Raw genomic sequence first — 16,910 nt, forward strand, 5'->3', positions numbered from 1 at the left:
TTAGGCCAAGGGCAGGGCACACTGGGTCCGCCAAGTCTTACATGCCACCTGAGGGGCACTGGCCAGCCCCCTCCAGGCCTCAGCGTCCCCATCTGTAAATTGGTGGCACTGGACAAGATGGCTGCAGGGAACCTATCCTGGTCTCAGAATTCAAAACAGATGCCCACCCCCACCAAAGTAAGGCCACTGGTTAAACACCACTGCCACCACCCATATTGATAATAATAGTAAGTCCTTCTGAAGACTTACTAGGCACCAGGTGCAGCCCCGCTGCCTGGGTTCCAGTCCCACCTCAGCCACTCAGAGCTGTGTGGGCTTGGGCAAGTCATCTACCCTCTCTTAGACTCAGTTTCCCCATCTGTGAAATGGGGGCAATCACAGCAGCTCCCTCACAGGGCTGCTGTGAGGATTCAATGAAACCAAGACAGTAAAGTGCTGAGTATATAACAAGTGCCAAATAAATGTTGGCTAAAAAGGCAGTTTTCAATAATGGCCCCTAGAGCTGCATCATTGCCCCCACTGTACGGATGACAGCTGCCGAGTCTCAGCCCCCAGTCCCAGCAGGGCTGGCAGGGCTCTGAGACCATCTCAGTCAACCCAGGCCTGGGCATATGGGCAAACTGACACCTGAAAGAGCAAAGGACCAGCCCCAAAGCCACGGTCAGCCCGGATGTGCTCCATGTGAAAATGGAGCCTCAGTTCCTAGGGAAAGCCCTACCCGAAGGCCAGCCACCCCCGGCCTGCTGGTTGCTCCTGTACCCTTACCCCAGCCCTGGGACCCGCGCCGCCTCCAGGTCAGGCTCTCCCTCTGCAGAGCTCAGGCTGGGGTCCACTCCCAGGATGCTGCCCAGCACCGCCAATCCACAGATATATAAGAGAAACCAGAAATCCGGGTTCTTATGTGAAATCTCTCCATCTTATGGTTTTCAAATATTGGCAACCAATTCAACTTTCTTGTTTTTTTTCCAACTGCTGAGTGGGATTGCGCATCTCAGGCTGGGCCTGGCTGGGAGCTGGTTCTCTGCACTCTGAAGCTGGAGGGAAGTGGTTCAACAGTGTGGCTGGGGGCTTGGGACTAGGGACCCATTGGGATAAGGGGTTCAGGTAACATTAGTGGTATGATCCTGAGTGAGTCCCTTTGCCTCCTGCAGCCTCAGTTTTCTCATCTGTCAAATGGGCCCATAAACTTGACCTCATGGGAGGGTCTCCACATCTAGTATTTAGGGAAACACCTGGCACATAGTAGGTGCACATTTAAGGTAGTAAACCTACTGTTCCCCATGCCCAGCCCAGCCTGGGCTCAGAGATGTCTAAGGGGAGGGAGGTGCCACAGGACAGGTGGACATGGTGACCAGAGGAGAAGAATCACACCACACTCTCCCAGATGTCAGAACATCATAGCCCCAGAGGGTTTCTTCTGCTGGCCTACTCCTAATGCTGGGTAAGTGTCTCTCAGCCCCTCTGGGCCTAAATCCTCCAAGTGTTCCCACTGCTCTTAGTGTAAAACCTACAATGCTCACTATGGCCCACTAGGCCCCACCTAATCCAGCCCCATCACCCTTCCAACCTCATCCCTCCTCGCTTCCTCCACTCCAGCTCCTGGCCACTCGGTTGTTTCTCAAAGTCTCCTGGTTCATCCCCACCACAGGGCCTTTGCACTTGCCAGTTCCTAGGCCTGGGACTCCTTCACCCAGATCTTCCAGGCCAGCACCTTATCGCAGATGTCACTTCCTTCCAAGGGACCTTTGATGACACTTCCCAGCAGAGGTAGTCCCCAGCCTCCTACTGATGGCCAGCGCACAACAGGAGGGAGGGTTGCCCCACCTCCAACCACATGTAGTGATGCCACTGAAACCAGACTTTGGACTTTGGGAACTAGCCACAGTGTCTCTTCCAGCCGCCTTCCAACCCCCCACTACAGCAGCCTGTGGCCCCCGCTTACATACCACCTCTAACGGGGAGCTCCCTTCCACCACAGCCCTCCCAGTAACCCTCAACCCTTGGCTGCTACTGCTATCACCCCTACATTATGTATGAGTAGACTGAGGCTCTGACCGGGGAAGTGACTGGCCTGGGGTCAGAGGTGCTGGTCAGAGGCGGAGCTGTGACCCATCTCAAGGTGAGGCTGACCCATGAGCCTCTGGCCACCTAGCCTCAGACTTCTGGGCTGCAGTTGCCAGGCTGAGGCCTGTGAGGTATCCCTGGGCAGCTGCCTTGTTTCAGTTCTTGTCCTCTAAGCCTCTTCCCACTCCGGGCTGCAAGGGCCTTCTCTAGGCTGGCAGTGAGCACCCTTTGAGTGACAGAGCTCGGGTGTGAATCCAGAGTTCAAGCCCTGGCTGTCGAACTTTCCTTTTCTTTTATTTAAAACTGCTCCCGTGGACAACTCCAGGGTCAGGTCAGAGGTCAAGGCTGCCCACCTGGCAGGCACATTCCAGACTTGTAGTCTAAGCAGCCTTGGCCCAGAGACTAGACACGCCAAGTCTTTCAGGGAAACATTCAGTAACAGCCTCTAGACTGCTCTAAGAACAAAGGGAAGCCGTCAGAAGCTGACAGAGTTGGGTCCTGTTCTGTCAGGCCAGACACTCTGCAGAGGGGATGGGAGAGGCCCCACCAGGGCTGCTCACTTTTGAGGGGACACCCCAGGTCACAGAGCAACCAGTAAGCCTACAACAGAGACCCAGGAGGCCTGGGCGGAGGTGCGAGCCCCAGGGACCCAGCTGCCCTCCCCCGGCCCCGCTTCTCCAGGGCCAGATCACCACTTCCGAGCCCTGAGGACTCTGACTGGGCCCCCCCATCAGGGATCCCCAAGAACAGGAGCCTTGACGACGTACCCAGCTGGGCACCGAGGGCCCAGACCAGCACTGGAAGTAACTGCATTCTCAATCTCCAAATCATTTCATCACCATAACAACCAAAACCACCAGGAGGACTGGTGACACTTCCCGGGCCTTCCCTGTGCCAGGCACCTCGCAGATATGCCCTCCCAGTTAACACCACAGCCCCACAGGGTGTGAACGCTGAGTAACCCCCCTGGGAAAGACGCTAATTCATTGTGTGAACATGGGTGCATCTGACTCCTGACACTGGGTTTTCCAAGGCAGCTTATTTTAAGCAGCAGGAATTGCTTTTAAAATTTTATAGGGAGCTCCACACTATCACGCAGATAAGTCCATGTGTCTGGGGCATTATTTGCCTTTCATGGTGTCAGAGCCTTGAGACTTTTTAAAAACAGCATGAAAAGTTTTTATCTACACTTAGGCTTTTCCTGAAGGCTTCATGTTACTTTCAGGAAGAAGTGCTAACTCCTCACAGGACCCTCTGCCCGCATACCCTCCCCTACACCCCATCTTCCTTCTCTCTGCTCCCACCACACTTCTGTTAGTCTTTCTTAAAAACATGCAACGTGCTTTCCCATCTCAGCGCCTTGGCCCATGCTGTTCCCTCTGCCTGGAAAGCCCAGAGATTCTTATCTCAGTGTTAAGATCTCAGTTCAGAAGTCACCTCCTTAAGACTCACTATGAAACTTTGGTGATTAAGGGAGTGCGGTGTTGGTAAAAGGATAGACTCATCGGCCAACGGAACAGAAGAGTCCAGAAGCACAAGATGGACACTAGATTTAGGATGAAAGCAACACTGTGATCCACTAGGGAAAGAGGGTCACTGGATCCTGGAAGAATTGTGACCCCTACCTCACACCACACACAAACATGAATTCAGGATGGAGCCTGTGAAGGCCCCTCAGTGTGATTTAGCCCAAACAATAAAGCTTCTAGAAGAAGAGACAAGAAAGATCTTTATGACCCTGGGGTAGGCACAGATTTCTTAAATAGGGTACAAAAAGCACTAACCATAAAGGAAAGCAATCAATAAACCGGACTTCATTAAAATTAAGAACTTCTGTTCATGAAAAGTTTCCATTAAAGGAGTAAAAAGGCAACCACAGAGCAGGAAACATAAGTGCGGTACAAAAAAAAGTGCATCTAGGATATATAAAAACTTCTACAGATCAATAATAAAAGGACAGACCACTCAATAAAAATACACTTGACAAAAGAGTCAGTCCCAAGGGCCAATAAACCTATGAAAAGGTGCTTTACCTCACAAGTCATCAGGGAAATGCAAATTAAAGCCACAATGAGATATCAGCTTACATCCACTGGAAAGGCTGAAATGAAAAAAGACTCTCACACGCTGCTGATGGAGAGACAAAATCATGCAGCCACTTTGAAGTTTAGAAGTTTCTTATAAAGTTAAACCTGCACTTACCATATGACCTAGAAGCCCACTTCTAGGCATCTACTGGTGGGAAATAGAAACATATAACCCTACAAAGACCTATGTGCAAACTTCATTACAGCATTATTCATGAAAGTCCCAAAGTGGAAACAACCCAAATGTCCATCAACAGGTGAACGGATAAACTGTGGTACATCCATACAACAGACAGGATTTACTCAGTGATTAAAAAACAAAACAAAACAAAATCTACTGATGCACCAGAGAACATGGACAAATCTCTGGAACAGGCTGGGTAAAAGGAACTGGACATAAAAAGCAACGCCCTGTGTGAGTTCACTTACACGAAGTTCAAAACAGAGAAGTGTAACCCTTGGGGGTAGGAGTCAGCATGTGTGTGGTGCAGGGTGGAGCGGGGAGCAGGTTCAGACGTGGAGGAGGCTCGAGGGAGCCCCTGGGCCATGGGTGTGCAAACCCGGAGACACTCATGGAGCTTCAGAGGCACTTCACACGCATCAGCATGACCATGACAGGGCAGTGAAATTTCAAAAGAAAGGTACTTCACACAAGGGAATTCCCTGACGCCACCTCATCCCAACCCTCAAATTAGGGCCCCACAATTATCCTCCCAGAGGCCCCACTGCTTTCCTTTAGAACACAAAATACAATTTATAATTTCATGTTCATTTGTCGGTGTATTCCTTCAAGAGCCCCCACCAAGATGCCTGCTCCCCCAGCACCTGGCATGGGCCTGGGACAGAGCAGCTGCTCAACCAGATCTTGAATGAATGAATGAATAACTGTGGGTCTCCCCCCAGACTGTGACCCCTCAGGGCTGGAATCATGTCTGCTTTGCTCACTCTCTAGAGCAAGACCCTAGCACAGAACAGGACCACACAGAGAAAGGAAGGAAAGGAAAGGCACACGATCCCATCAACGCGACACATCTGCTCAAAGACGGAGTCTGTCAGATGTGCAGAATCATGGCCCTGCAGCCTCAGCTGCACAGCTGGAACTCAGCTGGCTGCAAAGGAAAAGGACAAAATTTTCTAAACTTTAAAGAAAATAAGACATCCACAAAGCATGGGTGGCCCCAAGGAATTCCACAACGGTTTTGAAACCCTGACGAAGAACCCTCCTATTTGTCACAATCAGTCTGGGTCAGGGTTTAAAAAGACCTTGGAGGCCACTAGCCCACGTTATCCCCATAGATGGTGACCCTGGACTTTCTACAAAATCCCTGACCAGTACTCCTCAAAACTGTCAAGGCCATCAAAACAGGAAACCCTGAGAAACTGTCATAGATAAATGGTGCCCTAGGAGACATGACAACTAAATCTAGTAGTCTGTTTGGAATCAGAAATGGGACATCAGGGGAAAACCACTGGGAATCCAAAAAACCCTCGGAGTTTAGTTAATAGTAATGTACCAACGTCAGTTCCTTACTTAGAAGACGAATGTGCACAATAGCGTAACGTGTTAACAGTAGGCCAAGCTTGCTGCGGTGTATAAGGAAACTCTGTACTATCTGCAAATGGAAAATGATTCTCAGAGAAAAAGGTCATTTCTAAAAAGGCATGCTTTCCTCCGGGCACCTCGAGGCCACCTGCTGGAAAGCCGGCACCGTGCACACCCACGCGGCGGTCTTACCTTGGGTGGGTCGAAGAGCTCCAGCACCCGGTCCGCGCCTTCGGGGCCGCCCGCGCGCCGCAGCGCCAGCCGCCCCCGCTGCCAGCGCGCCCCGCTGTCCATGGAGGCCTCGTCGGCCAGGCTGTACCGCAGCGTCGCCTCCTTGAGGGCCTCGGGCGGCGGCTCCCGGGCCAGGCTCCAGGGCAGGAGCTTCCTAGCCAGGCCGGGCCTCGCGGGGGCCTCGCCTGCCTCCCCCGCGGCCCCGGCGGCGGGGCCCGCGGGCAGCTCCCCGGCCGAGCGGTGGCGGAAGATGTGGCGGAGACTGTGGCGCAAGTGCTGGAGGGAGCAGGGGGCGGACGGCCGCGGCGGGGCCAGCTCCTCCGAGCTGCGGGCCTTGGGCAGGGCCGGGGCGGCGGGGCCCGGGCCCAGCTCGGCCGGGGGCGCCTCGGCCTTGGCAGGGGTCCCGCGGCCGGTCTCACGGTAGTCGCGCGCCGGGGCGGCGGCCCGGGGTCCCGGCGGCCCGGGCGCCCGGCCCTCGCGCACCTCGCGGCAGAAGTAGCGCTGGAAGAGGTCGGTGAACTGCAGCGACACGAGCTCGGCGCGCAGCGGCGCGTGGTGCGGGTGCTCGCGGGCGAAGAGCCAGTACTGCCGGGCCAGCTCCCGGGCCGCGGCCACCGCGTGCAGCTCGCAGAACTCGCTCCAGCCCCGCGGGGACGGGGACGACGAGGAGGCCGAGGACGCGGAGGAGGCCGAGGAGGGCTGCAGGGTGGGCCCGTTCATGGCGGAGACCGAGGTGGAGCGGCCAGGCTGAAAGATACGATGAGGGGTGGGCAACAAAGGAGGGAGAGCACAGGTGAGCAGCTGACCACTTTAAACCCCCCACCAGACATGCTATTCCCCAGGCACAAACAACATCAAGAATATTACCCTTAATACCCAATGCTGGTGAAGATGCAGGGAAATGGGCACTTCCCTACAGTGTTGAAGCGCTGCTAGGGGCATAGCCTTTTTGGAGAGCAATCTGGCAGGATCATTTTCAGACCCAGTAATTCCACTTGTAAGTAGTCAAGAGAAATAGCTGCCCACATGTACACATGCGAAGAGAGGCAGGTACAAGATAATCCCCTGCTAGGCATTTCCTGCCCCAACATTTATAAAAGGGAAAAAGTAAATACAACCTTAAGGCCCATCAGTCAGAGACTGGTGAAATAAACTGTGGCACATCTGCAGCAGTGGAAGAGGAGGAGGGAGATCTATGCTGCCACATTTAGGAATCTCCAAGGCCACCACGTTAAGTGAAAAGGCAAACCCCAGAGCAATACCAACTGTGCAATCCCATTTATATGAACACACAAAACCAAACAACCAATTTTTATGTGTACATAAATGTGTTCAAGTGGAGGGCTGGGAAGGTGTGGCTAGAGCAAAAGCATCTAGAAATGGTGGTGAGCTGTGGAGAGGAGCCAGAATTTGGGGTGCAGTGGGGAAGTAACCAAGGAAGACTGTTGTTACCACTTGTCTCTAGAAAATATGGTTAAGAACATGGCACCTGGAGCCTTGGCTCAAATCCCAGAACAATCACTTACTAGTTGTGTGACCTTGGGTGAATGAGTCCTCTCTGCCTTACTTCCCCCAACTGTAAAATGGGGAACATGGTTGTACCTACCTCACAGGAGTGTTAAGAGGATGCACTGAGTGAGTAAATGTAAAGGCCTTAGAACCTAAGAAAAGCCTAGTAAAGGCTTCAGATGTTACAATGAGAGTATATCTTTGGTGTCAATAAAAATATAAAACAACAAATGAAAAGAAATAAATCAGCAAGACTGACAAGGGATGCAAAGGTACTTCTTGCTCTGATGGGGACCATCAGGACAGGCAGACCCTTGCCTGCCCATCCCAACTGGGGCTCCCACGCAATCAAAATGGAGAAGCCCCCTACCCTCTGCTGTCCACAGTGCTGAACCCTGGATCTCTCTAGTTACTGTCAATATCATCCTTCCTTCCTTCCAACTAAGCCTGGCTGGACCCCTACTGGGGACCACATAATCAGGGCTGCTCATTCACACAGCCCTCCCACTCAGATATTACTGAGGGCCTACTGTGTGCCAGGCACTGTGCTAGACCCTGGGGATACAGCAGTGAGCCAGACATACAGAAACTCCTGCTCTCCTGGGACTACATTACACACACACATATTAGCTGTGTGGCCCCTGACACCTGACTGGACCTCTCTGAACCCCGGTTTCCTCATCTGTCAAATGGGGAGCAGCATGGTATCTACCTCCTAAGATGGTTGCTAAGGAGTCCTTGAAAGGAGACTTAAGGTGAAGATCTGAACCTGGAGATTGGGGTTCTGCCACACCCCACTCCACATCTCCAGGCCAATCACAGCAGGATAGCCGAGACAGCCCAGAGTAGGTGCCACTGCACCAGCTGGGAGGGTTGTGTATACACTTGACATTTTTGCATATCACAGGATCCCCGGCACCTACACACAGTAGGTTCTGTGCACACAGAGGGCAGTCAGTGAAGGCTATTAGGCAGAAGGGAAGGGAGAGGGGCCATATGTGCCCTTGGCCATCACGCTTTGCCAGGAAAACCACCCCTGTGGCTAAGGGGAGGGTTTGACCTACATGTGCAGGCAACCTGTCATTGGTCAACCCTGAGGCCACCTCACGCCTTGACATAGGTGAGGCCAGGTGACCAGAGAGCTCTCAGATTCCAGACCCAAGCTCCTGTCTCATCCATGAGACCCCATGTCATCTGCCCTCACACTGGTTGGCCGCCTCTGCAACTACCTTGGGTGTCCCTGTGCTCTGCCTGCTCCTAGTCTGCTTCCAATCTCAAGAGAAGCCTTCGCTGAGCTCACCAGCGACTGAATCCTGAATTTGTCCTACAGCACACTGGTCATGTGCTGTCATTCAATAGCTATGATGATTTAATTAGTGGCCATTCATCTCCCCACCAGACTGAGCACCATGATGCCAGGAGCCACTCCAGGCTCCATCCCAAGTTCCTAGCATGCAGCAGGAGCCCAATAAGTGCCTGCTGAATGAATGAATATAGGAATGCAAGAGGTTGGCTGGATTTGCAATCTCTGGCTCCCCTGGCAGATGTGTGGCAGCCAGCACCCACCAACGGCCACCCACCTCCCGGGCACCCTGGCCTCTTTCCAGGCCTGTCCCTTCGCCTGAAACACCTGACCCCGTCCACCCCTGCATGTCAGTCTTGAAGCCCAGCCACAGGGCCAGACTCTGGTAGGAACTTTCACAGAATAGCCATGCCCGCCTCAAGCTCCCTCACCGCCCAGACAACGGCTAACAGCTGTCCTCACTGGGCCCTGACTCCAATTCCTCATAAGAAGTGCTACACCAAGCCTTTGCTATACATAAGGCATTTTTCTAACTGCGTTTGCAAAGCGTTAGTTTTCCCAAGCTTCGTAGCAGCACTAGGAGAGAGGACCAATGATTGCTCCCATTTTACAGATGGAGAAACTGAGCAGAGGTCCCACTGCTAGCGATTAATGGAAACCCCACACAGCAGGCACCCCCACAACACCTGATCAGTGCCTGAACTCACAGCACGAGGACGACTCACTGCTCAATGTTTATCCAGAGGAGGGATATAAAGATCTCATTCAGCTCCTGCTGACGTCAGGAGGCCTCAGCTCCTCTGCCCAGGTCCCAGCCCCATCAGGTGGTTGGAAAATAGCCACAGGGTGAAAACGTAAAAACAATAAATGACGTTCTTTCACTGTGCTAAACACTTTGCATTTATTCACCTGTTTATCCCCCACCAGAGGAATTATGCCCATTTTGTAGATAAGAAAACCAAGGTGTAGGAGGAATGCCCTGCCCAGGGGTCACAGGGCCTGCGAGGCAGGCAGAGCTGGGAATAGAACCTGGCTTGCTCTGCTGGAAGCACTAGCTAAACATGAGGGATACTGCTCACCATCCATCTCCCTCAGCCTGGGGTGTCTGCCCCCAGAGGGCCGAGAGCCCATCTGCCCACTCCGCAGGGCCTGCTCAGAGCAGGTGCTCCAGAAACGTTAGCTCTATGAATTAATGAGTCCTGGGGTTGAGGCAGGCTGCTATACTCTGACTCCAATACTCCTGACCTGCGTGGATGGACAGAAAAAGCTGTGGGGCTCCGAGAAACCCATCACTACAGACGACCTCTCTATGGCAGAGCTACCAAATCTGAGTTCACCTCCTAATTCTGCCACTTCCCTGCTGTGTGATGCAGAGTAGTGGACTTCCTTCTCTGAGCCTCAGACTCCCCAGCTGTGAAATGGGCTGATATTCTTCTGGCACACTGGGAGCATTCTAAGAACTGATGTCTGTGGGGTGCTTGGCACGGGGCTCCAGAAACGAGTGGCTGTTGCTATTTTATTACTATTATTGTTAGAAAAGAGGAGTGCCAGCTCCAGAGAATGGCAGGCCTGCCCGCCGCAAGAAGTCACAGGGGGAGCCTGGCTTCATGAGCTGGGCCAGGCAGGGGGTGTCACGGGAGTCCGAACAAAAGGCCTTCTCAGGGGAGAAGCGCTGCTCAGGCGGCTCTGGGCAGGAGCTCCGCGCAGAAAATCACCAGCCAGAGCGCTCAGCTGTGGCCTGTGCCGGGAAGGGGGCTGCGCCTGAGAGGTTTCCTGGCCAGGGCAGGCAGCCAGGCCGCAGGAAGATGGGTCTCTCCTTGGGCCTTGGCCCAGGTGGTAGCATTTATTGAGTGTTTACTATGTGCCAGACACAGGAAGAGCAATTGATCAGATCACGCCAACCCTGGGAAGATGGCCTAAAAGCTCTTGGCAGGAAACTATTATTAATCACCTGGGGGTTCTCGGGATCCCACCCTGCTCCCGTCCCAGGCTTCCACTAGGGGGTATGAGTAGCGGGGTCTGTGGGGCATTTCTATCCTCCCACCCCCAACCAGAGCATCTGGGAGCCTGGGTGGCCAAAGGGATGAACAGCCTTCCACATGGAGTTGCCTGCAAATCCTGGGGGTCCTTCCCACCTTCTCAGCCTGGGCTCCTGGGACAGAGAGGTCCCAGCTGGATGGGGGTGGGGGCTCTAGGACTTCCCAAGAGCCCACAGCAGAGTGAGGGACAAGGATGACATGATGCGGAGCAGGGAGATGACACTGCATCCTGGCACCACCACCCCACCCCAAGTCCCCAAAGCAAACACGGAGCTGGAAGCAGCTACTTCGGTGCCCATCCTGGGGCTTGGGTCAGGGTGGGGGTGGGTCTCCCTTCCAGAATCCCGAGTTCAGAACAATTGTGTCCACAGAGTACCTGCTAAGGGCAACATAGTGAAGGCACTGAAGCCTTAGCCTGTGCCCAGTGTCCCCCAGTCAAGCAAACACATCCTATACCAAGTCAGGGAGAATTCAGGTTCTGAACAGCTGGGAATCCTAGCTCTGAGCTGTGGGGCTCACTTTAACCCAGGACCCCAGAGATCAAGGCTCATCAGCCTCTCCTCTATCCAGCCACCCTGGGTAATAATGTAATCTGGGGAAGCTAATATCTCCTGTTTAATTATCAGACCCAGGTGCAGAGAAGGCCTTTCCCCACCTGTGGGAATTCTACCTGCCAAGGCTGGAGGAAAATACGTTAAATTGTGGTGAGTGAAGTTAAAATGAGCCAGTCCAGAGCCTCCATCCTCTCTGACGTCCACAACTCCCTTGCCCCCAGTCACAGATATTTGGGTAGGAAATCTCATACCTTCAGAGGGAGACATCTCCTCCAGGGAGGCCTCTTGGGTTTACTCCAGGCTGCTGCAAGCATTTCTGTCTTTCCCATCCACAGCACCAACTTCCCTAGGAGCCCAGACCCCTTGTCCAAGGAGGCCCAGAGAGTTGGGTGATTCCAACACACTTTCTGGCAGGAGACCCACTGCCCTTTCACACCACTTGAGCTGGCCAGACTATGAAGAAGCCTATGGGAAGTATGCAGCAAGGTTCTGGGGCCCATGCAGGCTGAGAAGTAGGTTCTGTCCTAGACCACTGGGCAGCTAGGGGCCCAGATGCGCTCTCTGGGGTCACCTAGTGCCTTGGGACATTTATCACACCAGTACAGTCTGCCAGAACAGGAAATGTCCTCTGGCTTCCTCTGCCCCCACCCCCAGTCTGACAGCTTGGCCCACAGCCCAGCCAGGGTTCAGGAGGTGGGGAAAGCCAGGGACCACCCCCCCCCCCGACAAAATAGGCAGAACTCTCCAAGCTACCCCTTCCTCACATGTGACTTCTACCTTTAACTGCTGAGTTGAGGGGAGGGGAAGCCTCTCAGTCAGCCCTGCACAACCCCATCAGGACAGGTGCATTCAAGCCCTCCCACCTCGCTCCCGTGCACCTCTCCCTACACTCACTCCTCTCTCTGGGGCCCTCCTCCTATGAGATGACACCAGAGTACCAGCTCTTAACCAAAAGATTCCATGCCAAGGGACCTCTTTTGTGTCTGCCTCCCCCCCAAGGCCAGCCTCCCACCCCCATCAGGTGCCCTGTGAATCAGCTCCCGGTGAGCAGGGCACAGACTTCCTCCCTCCCAGGCCTCCCCGGGGACACACGGGGTAGTGGCAGGCTGCCCCCTCCCCCCAGCCAGCTGGGGAGGGGGCCCACATCCGGGCAGGCCCCCAGGGGCTTGAGGCCTGGTTCACGAGGAAGCCTGCAGCCCGGCCCGCCTTGCCGACCCCTGACAGGGTGGCGTGGGAGGAAAAATCTTCCAAGCCATCTGCTCAGCTGCTGGGTTTCCGGACAGGGCGGGGCCGGGGGACGCCAGGAGGACTTGGTCTCCTGGGGAAGTGCCCCTTGCCCCTGCCAGGATGAGGGATGCCAGGCTGAGCAGCCCAGTGGTGGCCAGTGGGACCCTGAAGCCCCCGTTGAGGAATGCTGGTTGCCCAGGCCTTGGGGCCCAAGTAAGCGGCATCCAGCTATGGTTTGGACCTGCCCAGTCCCCAAGGGAACTCATGCCCCCGGAAGCCAGGGAGCGGGGCACAGGGCTCCTGGGTCCAATTAGGCCTGACTCAGCGAGTGACCCCAGCTGACTCACTTCCCCTGGGCAGCCTGCCCGCCTCAGTTTCCTCAGGGAGGGCGGGTAGCTGGGAACAGGGTCTGGCTGGGAACAAGCAACTTGTACTACACCTCCGGGCTCTCCAAGGCAGGCTTCCCCCGTCCACCAGGTGAAAGCAGCTCCCTGCCCCGCCCAGCCAAGGATGCTGAACACCTGGGGGTCCCTGGAGACCGTTTTCTTAGGAAACCTGGCTATTAAATGCCAGCCCCCTCTAGGGCATTAACAACAGGAGCTCATATTGAGTGCTGACTGCTTGCCAGGCACTGTGCATGCCTCTTCTCAAAACAACCCTATTAGTACTCCCATTCATAGATGAAGAGGCCAGTAGTTCAGAAAGGTTAAGGGACAAGCCCAGGGTTGCACAGCCATAGCAATTATACCCAACACAGTTCCATTCCCTACCTGGAAGCTCATACACTTCACATATGGACTCACATACAGGCTCATATATCCTGGAGAAGCTGGGACTCTTGGCCCCCATTGGCCTAGAGAGGTCAGGTAACTTGCCCAAGGCCTCACAGCTGGCAGAGCTCAGATTTGGCTCCAAAGCCCATGCTGCTACTGGGAGAAGCAGGAACTGAACAGGACAGGCCTCTTATTTTAATAACAATAACAACACTAACAATATCTATTATTAGTTGAGTGCCAGGCCCAGCACTGAGTGCTTTATGTGCCCTGTCTCCTCCACTCAGAGTGGGCAGGGCTGGGGACTGGCAGCTGGGAGGTCCCCTCAAGTGTCGCCAGCCCCACCCCCTCTACCCTTGTAGAGGATCCATCCAGCAGGTGGAGGGTGTCCTGTGGTGGCACAGCCAGACATGGACATCGAGGGACCCCCACAGGCTGAAATGCTGCAGGGCTACCGGCACCTGCTGGGCCAGGCTACTGCCACATCTGGAGTGGCTCTACAAAAACGAATTTGTACTAGAAAGTTCTGTTTATTGGAGAGGGATGCAGTTCAGGGTTCAGAAGAATGGAGGGCAGGGAGGGGATCTGGAAGGAAACAGCAGAGCTAACATTCACAATTAACAAGATAATAATAACCTCATCCTTATTACTATTCCTCCCCCTGATAAAGCCATTGTAAACACTTTGTGAATTCACTCACTCATGGTTCCAGTGACCCTAAGAAGTAGGTACTATTATCACACCTATTTGACAGATGAGGAAACTGAGGCTCGGGTGGTTAAGCAAGGCCTCATAGCCAGGAAGCACTATCACCTCATCCTGCCTGGGATTCCAGAACTCTTCTCCCAAAGACTCAGGAAACCTCAGAGCTGCATGTGCAGGTACTCAAGGGATGCTGATAAATGAATATTCCACAGCCAGTAACAATAGCAGTAATGATAATAATGAGGGAAGTAGCCACCACCACCTGTAACTGAACCCTTTTACTTTACATCCCAATCACAAACCTATGATCACCCCATATCATATGGGGGGGAAACTGAGGTTCACAAGTGCCACTTGCTCATGCCCTGAGCCGGAAAAAGGCAGTGGGGGAATAGAATCTAAGCTTCCAGGCCCCTCCTCTGCCACTGCTGAGCGCCTGAAGGTCCTCAGACGCCAGCAGCTGATACTTTTAGTCCAGCCCCTTCCCAGCCGCCGCCTCTGTGGCCCACAGGGACTCACACAAGTTCTAGGAATGTTCACCCTTTGGCTCAGAAGGATTTTCCCCCCCAGAGGGGGGTTGTGGGAAAAGGCTCAGAAAAAGTATATTAAAAACCCTTCCAACTTCCCCCAATGGGCCCTGGCCGCTCATCTGCTGACCCCAGCCTGACCAGGCAGCCTTGGCCTGCTCTCCCCCTATTAGGGATGAGTCTCTGACCCCTGTGAGCCCCAGAGAGCCTCCAGAGCTGTTCCCACTCTGGCAGCCAGGTAAGTGATTGGAAATCCAGACACAGCTCACACCCACAACCCTGGAGACCCATGCACCCACCGTCCCGGCAGAGGCCCTGTGGTTGGACTGGAAATGAGGACGCAAGATGGGCTGGCTGCCCCAGCTAAGCCTGGCAGATGCTGGGTATTAGGGGATGGTCATCACCCAGGGGAGGGGATGCAGGTAAGATCTCTGCCCCTCCTGCCCCCAAACCTGGAACTTGGCTCTTCAGACATCTTGCCAGGCCCTCTGTTCTGAAGCCCCCACCTGCAGCCCAATTTCACTTCCTCCCACTCAGTCCGGCCTGGCCATTCCCCCTCCCTGGAGGCCCCCAGCTGCAGGCAATGACCTCCTCACCTACATCATTGTGGCCCGGGAATAGGGAAGAGAAACAGGAGAATGAGGAAACTAAGAAAAAAAGTGGACTGGCAGGCAGGGCCCCCTCCCCAGTTCCTCAAATGCACTCCCCATCGCCCCAAAAACCCCCAGGAACAGAATGAGGGAAGGGAGGGGATTTCTGCACCAGGCCTTAAGGGCCTCTGAAATACCCTCCCAGCTGACGTATAAGGCCAATGGCCCGCGTCCCTTTTTCTGGAGGGGGGAGGATTCCCCTGGAGCCACAGGTCTAGGGTGGGAGGGCACCAGCCCAAAAAGACCTGAGCTCTGGGAGCCTCAACCCTTTAGAACCCCCAGATTCAGTAGCATGGGGGTGCTTGGCCTGCCCCGCCTCCCAGATGCAGGGAATGGGGAGAGGGGCTTCTGGAATGAAGGGGAGAGCTGCCCTCTTAGCTACTTGGCCTGGCTTGGGAGAGTGGGGAGGGGGCCCACTCCAGGTCTCTTCCAGCCTCACCGGTTCAGTTTGACTACTTTCACTTTCAAGGTACCAAGCGGTGACCCTCGACCCCTTCTTACCAGGCACAAGTTGACTAGCTGGGCTACTTTAAGAGGTGGCTGCGGGTATTAACCATACCCTCTCAACGCCTCCCCCACTGCCTCAGCTACTCCCATTACATCCCCAACACGTGTGTGGGTGGGGGTGTCGGCCGGGAGGGTGTCGCAGGAGCTGGGGAACGGTCACCCCTGAACACCCCCATCTGAGTTAGCTGCAGGACAATATTTTAGGCTGTTGTGGGAGTGCGCAAATACTGGGCAGAACTGGACACGGGGCCTCCTCTTCCCCCATTAAAGCCCTCCCAGCCCCGGAGGAGGGGAACGCCAGCAAAGGCGGGCTTACCTGAGAGAGAGGGGATCCGGGCCCGGCCGGCCCATGGTGTCGCGCGCCCCCGGCCCCCCGAAATCCCGAGGGGGTGGGAGGGCCCCCGCCCCGGGGCGTTCTCTCCCGCGCACCGGCTCCTGGCTCGCGGCTCGCTCGACCGGGGCTCAGGCAGGAAACCCGGGCTCGGAAAATGGCCAGCGCCTCATCATTTCCGCCGCCAGCGCTTGACAGTTGCGGGAGGATGCGCCTCCGGGCCGCCACCGGGGAAACTTTGCTGCCGCTGCCGCCGCCGTCGCCACCGCGGGCCACGACAGTCCGGGCGGGCGGCCGGGCGGAGGTGGTGGCCCGAGCCCATGCCTCCCCGCGCCGTTATGTAAAGAGGAACCGGCTGTGCGAGCGAAGCCCGGCGGGGGAGGGCGGCCACGGCAGGGGCGGGGCCACGGCGGGGCCGGGCCACACGAGGCCCCGCCCCAGTCCGCCCCCGAGCCAGACTCGGCCTGAGGAGAGGGGTCCAGGCCCCGTGGGGCGGGGCCGGTCCTTGCCCCGCCCATCAGTCCCGCTTCTCTGCAGCTAACCAGGTCCTGGGGTCTCAAAAGCGAGACCGGAGAGAAACGGGGCCTTGCCAAGCCACGCCCACAGCTCGCCCACCAGATTTCGTATCGCGTAGCCTGAAGAAGAGAATGAAAGGCCGAAGGGGCGGGGCAACCTTGGCCCCACCCACCTAGCGCCAGCGACCACCCAGTGCCTAAGCGCTGCGGGGGCGGGGCCAGATGGAGGAAAGGCGGAGCCTGAGGGCGGGGCCAGGACTAGGCTCCTGGCCTCGAGGGGGCGCGACCCTGCTGACTCCCTCCCGCAGGGCCTTATCTGCGCGCGCCGGGCCGGTCCGTGCAATA

At 55.4% G+C, this 16,910-nt stretch overlaps 1 protein-coding gene across 4 annotated transcripts in view; it reads right to left on the minus strand.

Annotated features, from left to right (window-relative positions):
- Positions 1–16,405, minus strand: part of SH2B3 (SH2B adaptor protein 3) — a 36,299-nt gene extending 19,894 nt beyond the window's left edge. For 3 of the 4 annotated variants that reach the window (XM_031442729.2, XM_064481224.1, XM_064481225.1), the window contains exons 1-2: positions 16,036–16,404; positions 5,887–6,672 (exon numbers count right to left, since the gene is read on the minus strand). In XM_031442729.2, coding sequence (XP_031298589.2) covers positions 5,887–6,645 — 759 coding nt within the window. In that variant the 5' untranslated portion in view covers positions 6,646–6,672; positions 16,036–16,404. Of the gene's footprint in view, positions 1–5,886; positions 6,673–16,035 lie in introns of all 4 variants that reach the window. The other variant, XM_064481223.1, reaches the window with a different exon arrangement.
- Positions 16,406–16,910: the final 505 nt, after the last annotated feature.

Source organism: Camelus dromedarius, chromosome 31 (assembly GCF_036321535.1).
Source record: "Camelus dromedarius isolate mCamDro1 chromosome 31, mCamDro1.pat, whole genome shotgun sequence".
Taxonomy (NCBI): Eukaryota; Metazoa; Chordata; class Mammalia; order Artiodactyla; family Camelidae; genus Camelus; species Camelus dromedarius.